The sequence below is a fragment of the Parasteatoda tepidariorum genome, chromosome 8, assembly GCF_043381705.1.
Source record: "Parasteatoda tepidariorum isolate YZ-2023 chromosome 8, CAS_Ptep_4.0, whole genome shotgun sequence".
Lineage (NCBI taxonomy): Eukaryota > Metazoa > Arthropoda > Arachnida > Araneae > Theridiidae > Parasteatoda > Parasteatoda tepidariorum.
In genome coordinates this window covers 88,044,395-88,053,418 of record NC_092211.1, presented here as the reverse complement: position 1 = coordinate 88,053,418, position 9,024 = coordinate 88,044,395, and the positions used below count along the sequence as shown (strand labels likewise).

At 29.1% G+C, this 9,024-nt stretch overlaps 1 protein-coding gene across 1 annotated transcript in view; it reads right to left on the bottom strand.

Moving 5' to 3' along the window:
* LOC107438416 (uncharacterized) overlaps positions 1 to 6,747 on the bottom strand; it is a 10,508-nt gene extending 3,761 nt beyond the window's left edge. The window contains exons 1-3 of the mRNA XM_016050707.3: positions 6,597 to 6,747; positions 246 to 443; positions 67 to 173 (exon numbers count right to left, since the gene is read on the bottom strand). Coding sequence (XP_015906193.2) covers positions 67 to 173; positions 246 to 443; positions 6,597 to 6,657 — 366 coding nt within the window. The 5' untranslated portion in view covers positions 6,658 to 6,747. The remainder of the gene's footprint in view (positions 1 to 66; positions 174 to 245; positions 444 to 6,596) is intronic.
* Between the last annotated feature and the right edge of the window lie 2,277 nt (positions 6,748 to 9,024).

The window sequence follows — 9,024 nt, the reverse complement described above, 5'->3', positions numbered from 1 at the left end:
TGAACTAAACGATCAGTTTCATGCACAATATATATATATGAATTGCTGTTGTTGTATTGCTCTTACTTCAAGTGCAAGATTGCTTTTTCTGTAGTCTTGGTGAACATACGTCAGTCCGGATATATACAATCCATTTGCGAAATTTAACATAGAATGTGTTCCAATAATGTTACCTGGAAAGAAATTGGAATTAGATTCACAATTTTCATTTTATTATTTAATTCGTGAGGTTAAACACTTTTTACCATCACGATCTTCAGCTACAATAATCGCTTCCGGATCCAGTTCATAGAAGGAATAAAGACTGGGTTTGCAATCGTGAAGTTTCAGTGTTTTTCGGATTTCTGCTATTTTAGGAATATCGGCTTCTGTGATGTTCCTCGTTCTATAGTTTCTTTTTTGGTCTGAATAATTTCGTCCTCCCCCAAAACTCTTTCTTTCAACTAAAAATGGAAAGTATAATACACTTTTTGATTGTTACACTATTAGTGTAATAGTTTATTTTAGCGTATATTGAAATCACATAAAAGGTATACAATAAAAATAATAAATGACATGAAAATTATATTTTTAAATTAAATTTTGTATCTGAAAATGATCCAATTTTGAAATGTATACGTTATCTAAAAATCCGTCATTCATTATACATAATGATGTGTAAACTTTATTTACTGCAAAAACATAAAGATAGCAATAAAAGTCAACATGTTTCAAGTGCTAAAAATTAGGAGTCTATTACCGAGACTTACCATGTCGGATAAACTTAAGCTGGAAGTATGCTATGACGCCAAATTATTTCACAAGTTTTTTAAAATCACATGTTTATTTTGTTTAATGTTAGGTGTTTAAAATATGTTTCTAAAAAAATAAATAATTTAAAACCAATGATAAAAGCAAAAAAAGGTATGTGCTAGAAAGCAAAATTTATGGGGAAATGGTATTAATTCATTTAAGAGGAGCATGAAGAATTGCCATAATATTATTCACACTAATGATGCTTAGTTAATGTTGATATTAATAAGTTGTATTTAAAAAGAATAACGTTTGTTTTAAAAAGTAAAATTAATGGAAAAAAAGGAAGTTATTCATTTAGGGAAATCGTAAATAATCGTTATAAAAAATAAGCTCTGTAATAAAAAGCAAATATAATGAAGAATTCGCTTAGGAGAAAAGTAACAAAGCGAATCTTTACACTATTTGCTTTATTCCAACGATCCTTAATTTATTTTGGAAGTAGGCACTACTGGCATTACGGTTACAGTGAAAGCTCTGTTGAACGAACACTCTTGGGGTGAAAAAATTGTCCTCTATGACAGTTGTCCGTTTATGGAAAAAGGTAAACTAATAACTATATGTTTAACGCCATAAATTGTTTCTAGAATAATTGCAATGATATTGAAATATATTTAAATAATCAACAACAGCTATTCACAACGATATTTATTTAAACTTTAAAAAAATTACTTTTTAAATACAAAAATAATAAATTAAAAAATGTGATGAAAATGAAAGATAGTTTAAGACAGGGATGGGCAAACAACGGCCGTTTTATCCAGCCCGCGGATAGAATTTTAATTTGCCGATCCGTGGCAAATATAAACAATATACATTATACATACTTGTCTGCTTTGTTAAAAGCTAGTTTTTTTTTTTTTTAATAAAGTACTGATTGAGTTTTGCAAATCATTACCAAAAGCTAGTTTCCCAATTTTAATATATCATGCCCAGAATATCAGTTCTATGTTTACTTCATCTTATATATGTGAACAAGTGTTTTCAACTATGAATCTTAGAAAAAATCATTTCAGAAGTAGACTAACTGACAAACAATTTTCCTCCTTCCTTAAAATAAGTACATCGAACCTCCATATAAGGAACTTTTAAAAATGATATCGCAATTTCATTCATCTCATTAAATATTTAAATTAAAAATTGTGTATCGTTTCTTTTAATTTCAAAAGTTTTCACTTGGCCCATTAATCTCTTTTTTCAACTTTTGGTCCTCGGCCAAAAACGTTTGCCCATCCCTGGTTTAAGATGTAGCTACAGAGAAATGAATATGTTTCACTTAGTGACACAGAAAATGAAGTTAGTCAATACCGAATAGGCGCTTTGAATCCTATGTCAATTGCTCAATCAGTTTAATTATTAACTTTACCCCCCAATCACCTTCCCATCACTTGATAATACTTCCTTAAAGATAAACCTCCACTATGCAGAGAAAAAAAATAAAGCAGCAGTGCATAACTGCACGGCATGACGCGAAGTTGTTTAATTCAAAATTGATCATCAGTCAAATGTCTGAAAAAATGTTCCCTTTATATAAACGCCATAATGTTAGATTTCTGTTTTCTTGTTTTTTATTATTTTTATTTTTCACCTAGCTGTGTTAAAAACAGTCTTCAAATTGATTAGAAGTAGAAAGAAATTTTATGTGGGGGAGTTAAAAGCCATTAAAGGGTCATTTCAGCTTGTGGGGGGGGGGTCGCATAACCAGTACCTTCCAGATCAAGAGATGCCACTGTCTGAAATATTTCATGTGAGTAGTATTATTTTTTCTCCTTTCATTGCTAGGATAGAGGAAGGTGATAATAGAATGATTAATTCTTCTGCCTTGAACAATATTTTAGTGATGGATAAGGCAAACAATTTACATTTATAACACTTTTTAAAAGCTTCAGTTATAAGACTTTATTAAAAATGTTAAAACACAATTTATACATCGTACAATTATAGGAGATAGTTTCTCCCTTCTAAAAAACACACTACTTGGTTACATTTTTAAAACACATGCCCCCTCCATCTCACTCACCCGTTGCCACCCTCAGCAACAAGTAGAGGAAAAATATCACTATGGTGATTTTGGTTGGTTGGTGCGTGGCCGGAGGCCATAGCGACCAACCCGTTTGTGATACATTCCTTTTTTTTTCTTCTTAGAATTTAAAGCAGGAATAATTTTTGGTTTCAAAATTTAGAAAAATTGGTATCCCGTTGGAAGAGATAAAAAATAACGGTTCAGACTGTCCGGTTATGGGAGTGTCCGCATTGCGGTAAAGGTGCATATTTATAGAAGAATCAAGGAAAATAAAAAATATGAGAGTAGTCCGTTTTTTAGGAGTGTCTGTAAGATGAGGTTTCACTGTATTGTATTAGTATTACTTACTGTTATTACTAAGCTTTTAATTCACGAGTTTAAAACTAAGAAAATAGTTTTTTTTTATTATTGCAATTTAATTCTACTCTACATTTTAAGATAAAGTTATTTAGAAAGGTGGTCTAATCTCATTAACCTTTTTACAAATATTACTTTTAGTGAAAACTACATCAATACACTGTTATAAATAACAGTTAAAGAGATCTGTTAAATGAATTTGAACTAAACGATCAGTTTTATGCACAATGGGATGCATGCACAAATTGTATTTAATATATCCTATTTGGTAAGCGAAAATATTAAATAATGTGATTTTATACTTTCGTGATTAAATTATGTGATTTACGAAATTTGTTTGAAAACTCATCGATCATTTGCTTGAACAACATTTATAACAATATAAATGTTATTTTAAGAAATGATTACTTAAAGAAATTACCCCTGTTTACCAATAAATCCAAATATTTATTATACTAAAAGATAATAATATTTGGACATAGGTAGTGGAAGCACAAGCGTAATCAAACAGAATTGCTTTTAGTATATACATGAAAGTGAATAACTTTAGTAGAAAAACTGTTTTCTGCAAATGAACGACAATTATTGCGAAGCAATCACTGGGGTTGGTGAGCGGTTGAGAACAGCTTGCTTAGTCCTCTAATTCTAATATAAATTTTAATCAGCGATTCAGCTGTTGAAACAATGATCTAGAGCAGCGGTTCCAATTTTTTTTGACTTGTGGAACCCTAAATGATAGAGCACTTTTGGCAGAACCCCAAGATGTAATTGATAAATTTCATCAGCAATTTTGAATACATTAATTAATGGAAGACTCTTAATTATTTTGGAATTGTGTAATGATCAAAATTTTATTAATTATTTTAAAAATATTTGATGAATGAATGAAAAAGGAAACTTTTTTTAATAAGTCGTTTTATCAATATTAGTCTTAAAATTGTTTTTTTATGCCAGACAGTTGAATTCGCAGGACTGTAACGGCATCTAGTAGAGTTCTTAATTTGATTTTAATGCATGCATAAACTGAAAATGAATAACTAAAAAATGTTTTACATTAACATAAAGTAAATGCAAACTGCAAATTTTAGTATTCTTACATTTTCGATAAAAATTACGAATATTTTAGTTGAATTTACTTTTCATGTTATAAAATAAAAGGAGAATAAAAAAATTATGAAATCATAATTGTTAAAGATAATGAAATTGTGCAAAAGTATTATAAAAAAATAGCTTGATATCAATATCCTACACGCACACATACATCGGAAGTCTCTTATTACTGGATAGTAAATATTTATGAACATGAAATTATTGCAAATGATACATTTGCACATCTTCTTAATTTACTTTCCACCTTACAACTTAAATTTTCAACTTAAACTAACTTACTAGCAACTTAACTTGCAGCTTTTCAACTTAAAGATACTTATCTTTTGAATTTACGAATAAAAAGATAACATTTCCTTTATTAATAGCGATTTTCCGAAAAATTCTGTTCTTTTTCTTGTTTTTTTTTAAAAAAAAATAGTTCTTTAATATATAGAATCAGAAGTGTTCAAATGGAATTAGTTCGGCTTGTGATAAGTTATAATCTAAATCAGTGTCATAATATTCTATTGACAAATATTTTTGTCACTGCATTATAAATTTTTGTCGAAATAAGTTTTACCACATACGAAACTTCTTGTCTTTTTTTTAACCAAATTGAGTGAAAATGAAGAAAAGTTTTTCCATTTTTTCTATCAACTCTTTATCCGTAAACTAGACCAAAAGCGTTACAGATGGACAGAGGCGAAAAGGAATGCATGGATGCCTGGCGAAAACACTTTGATTAGATACTCTAGGGAAAAAAGTAAGAAAATATGCATAACGCTCTGGAGAAGGCAAAAAGAAAAAAATACTTGTTAAAAAAATAGATTTTTAAGACAATTTTTTTCCAGTTTTTTAAATGTAAACAGCATTTAAATTTTAATATTGTAAACCTTCGTCTTTAAATTTGATTAAAAATAATATTTTATTCTTCATTAAAAGTTGACTTTATGATAAAAATAATGGTTTTTAAAATGTTACTGTCTTTTGTCTTCTATTGAATAGAAATGCCTCTTTTGACAGGATTCTTGGGGTTGTTTCCGCCGTTGTCACTTTTACAGCATGCCACAGGGAACGGAGCAATTTCCCGTCGCACAATGAATCACCGTTGATCCCTCAGCCATCAGACTGACAGAGAAAGGTCCTTTAATAATCTGAGAAGGAAGGATGATTTTTTGGATGAGAAAGCTTTTAGATTATTACTTAAAAACGGCTCATAACTGTATCAGTTTACCTGTTTCTGTCAGTCACAGTGATTCAAGGGTTGGCGCGCTCACCTCAGCTGACTTAGGTTCAAATTTAAGCTATGGCTGGTCGATCTGAATTCTGATCTCTATCACTCGCACTGATTATAGTTAAAATAAACTCAGTGGTAGGCGAATAATGCCATCGTGCTACTCGCGGAAGTTTACGTGGTTTGCCTCTTTATGCAACGCAACTGAGGGTTAGTTCCACCAAACAGTCCTCCAAGAAGGCTAGTTTGTCCCAATGCTTAATCAAAGTGTTTCCTTGTCCTCAAGATTGGGTTAAAATTACAAGGAGCTAAACTTCGATAGTTTTAAACCAAAAAAAAAAAAAAAAAAAAAAAAAAAAAAAAAAAAAAATGAGTAGGCTGTGGAACGCCCGTTATTAAATAAAATAAACTGTTTGCGTCCTTGCGCTCGCTCTCATGTTGTTTTGAAATTAAGCGTAAATAAAGACTTAATGATACTTAAAGAGATCATCATTGATTCTATCTACAATAGAGATAAAATTTTAATTTCAAAATCCATGAGTATGGAAATGATTAGTTATAACTTAATTTATTTTTCAAAGAGTGTTATTTCCTGGTCAAGAGAAACAGTTGATTTAAGGAATATAATTTAAGATAGTAAAAGATGATATACTCCGGGAAATTATTTGCGAAAGTAGCTAATGCAAAGTTTGCCAAAAACTGCTAGAAATCATCTGAAATTATTACTAGAATTGTAATACTCAAATATAATCACCTAGAAAAGTAGGAGCATTCCATGAAAGATCTGCATCCATGTCAAAAATAGTTTATACGAATAGCAGCATTATTAAATAAAAATGTATATGAAACAAAATTGTATACTGTTTGTTTTATAGGAATTAGAATATTTATTTCTGATTACTAATTCTAAATCATAATATTACTTCTAATTTAGTTCTAGTTTATAATTTTTATTCAAATTTATTTATTCAATTTCATAATATTTATTCGGAATCATTAATTTTATTTCATAACTTTTATTCTAATTCATTAATTCTAATTTTATTCTTATTCATTACTTCTAATTCATAATTTTATTTTATTTATTCTGAAAAAACTTACCCCTTATAGATTTAAATAGATCACCAAAAGGTGTGATATACCTCAAACTAAATCTAAACATTTCTGTGGAATTTGAAAAAAGCTAAGAAATGCTCTACAAGAGAGCTAAAAAATTCTACAGTTTGAATTCCATAAAAAAAGGCAACGGAACTAATAGTATTTGCACAACTGGTGTATTAAAAAATATTTTACTCGTACTTTAATGTTCCTGAAAGTGATTATTGTATAGTGCGCAAAAAGAAACAAAAAATAACTTCTCAGAATGACTTTTGATCTAATGTTCGTATCTTCACATACAAGGACTAAATCTGAATGGTTTGGAGGGGTGGTAGTCTCAAATATGCTAATTAGTGTATATGGTATTTTAAGTTACGAAATCAGACACAAAATCGTACTTTTTCTGAAACATAACCTTGGTTTCGACCGATTTGGATTTCTGACCTTAAAAATAGTTAAGGAAAATAGGGTTCAAATAGTTAGAAGAGCGGTCAAAAGTTTGGACCCCTTATTTTCAATTTTACCTTTAACGTATTTTACCATATCTCGAAAATTTTTTAAGGTAGCAGTTTTTTTAAAATTCAATTTCTCATTAACTATTTAACCGATTTTGCTCAAAGTGTGAATTTTGCCATGAGAAATTACATTCTTCAAAGTGATTTAAAAAATTCTATACTTTAAAATTCAAATTTTTTAAAGAATGTAATTTTATACGGTAAAATACAAAATTTGAACAAAATTAGTCTAATAGTAGCGGAAAAATGAACTTTCAAAAAAGACCGATTTTGTTCAAATTTTGCATTTTGCAAAATAAAATTGCATTCTTTAAAATGATTCAAAAATTAGCATGACTTACAATTGAAATTTTATTTGACCATTTATAAATAAAATAACAAAAAATATATAATTTTTAAAAATTATTTTATTCTTTCTCGAATTATCTTTAGATAAACAAACTGTATAATTGTTTTTAAAACTTTTTCGACTCACTTTAAAAATTTATGAGATGTGGTGAAATATGAAAAAAGTAAAATTACTATTTTTTTACGGCTCTTTTGACCAAATTATTGGGAACATTTTCCCCAGATACCTTTGAGGGGCAGAAATTATTTGGAGAAAGAACGTTTTAGCGTCTTATTTCGTAACTAGTTCTATAGACGTTAATAATGGTAAGAAATGACTATAATTTAACGCATGAAAGTGCTTTCTCTCAAAAATGTACTTAAATTTTTTATGGGTTCATACTTATAGCAGTCTAAGTACGGTGGGTACGGTTAGCAACAATGTGGAAAACATTGTCTCAACCATTTGGCCAATTTCACACATACTTTAAAACTTGATGCTTAAAAATAAGTTTAAAATACTGTAAAAACATACACTGATTACAATTTACTAAAATTGTATAGGATGTCCAAAAAGTAAGCAAATTGTCTTAAATCTGAAAAGAATCTGATTAAAAATCTAAAAAAACATATCTGAAGTATTTTGCAAAATTCCATTTATTAACACCATCCAACTAAATCCCTTGAAGCTCACTCTTTGAACGAGAAATAGACACCTTTTTAAAATTTAAAAATTTTATTTCCAAGTTTGGGTCCTTTGGAAAAAAAAAACGAGAAAAAAAGACTTTTCACTAGTAGGGCTTTGAATTCTAGTCAACAGATGGGGTTGTAACTGCAAAATGAAAATGAAATAAAAATTGATTAACATAGAAACATTTCGAAAAATGTCTGTCATATCGAAAATAAATAAATAAATAAATAAAACAGATTTTTTTTGTTTGTTATTTATAGCACCAATATCAAGTTTGATGTTATCAGTTTAGAAGAATCCCCCAGGATGGATAGCTGAAGAAATAGAATGACCAATGAGGAAACACAGTCGATTCGAAGTTTTCTTAACTGCAACCAACGACAGTGCAGACGTAAAATATTCTCACTGGTAGACTCTCCTTGCCTTCAGGCTAACAGTGGCAGGTTTTCTTCTTAACACGAGCTAGTTCCCCCAAAAGTCCTCCAATGCTTCATCCAGGAGTACCCTTGTTTTTTGAGTTAGATTATAAAGCACAAATGGTGAAATGTGATAACCTTAGATCCAATATAAATCAGTTGCCTACGATCGTTAATGAAGTGAGACGCTGTTAAATTAAATGAAATCCAATCTAAATTCAATAAAAAATTCTATAACGATTTAATAAGAATTCGATTACGATTTGACACAAGTTCGATAAAATTCGATATAAATTTTATAAAATGTTATAACGATTCGATATATTTCATTACGATGCGCTATAATTTCGATAAAGATTAGATAACGATTCAATCTAAATTCTAAGACAGTTCAATAAAATTTGATAACAATTCTATATAAATTCGATATCAATTTGATATACATTTGATAAAATTTATTAAAAATTCGATATAAATTCGAT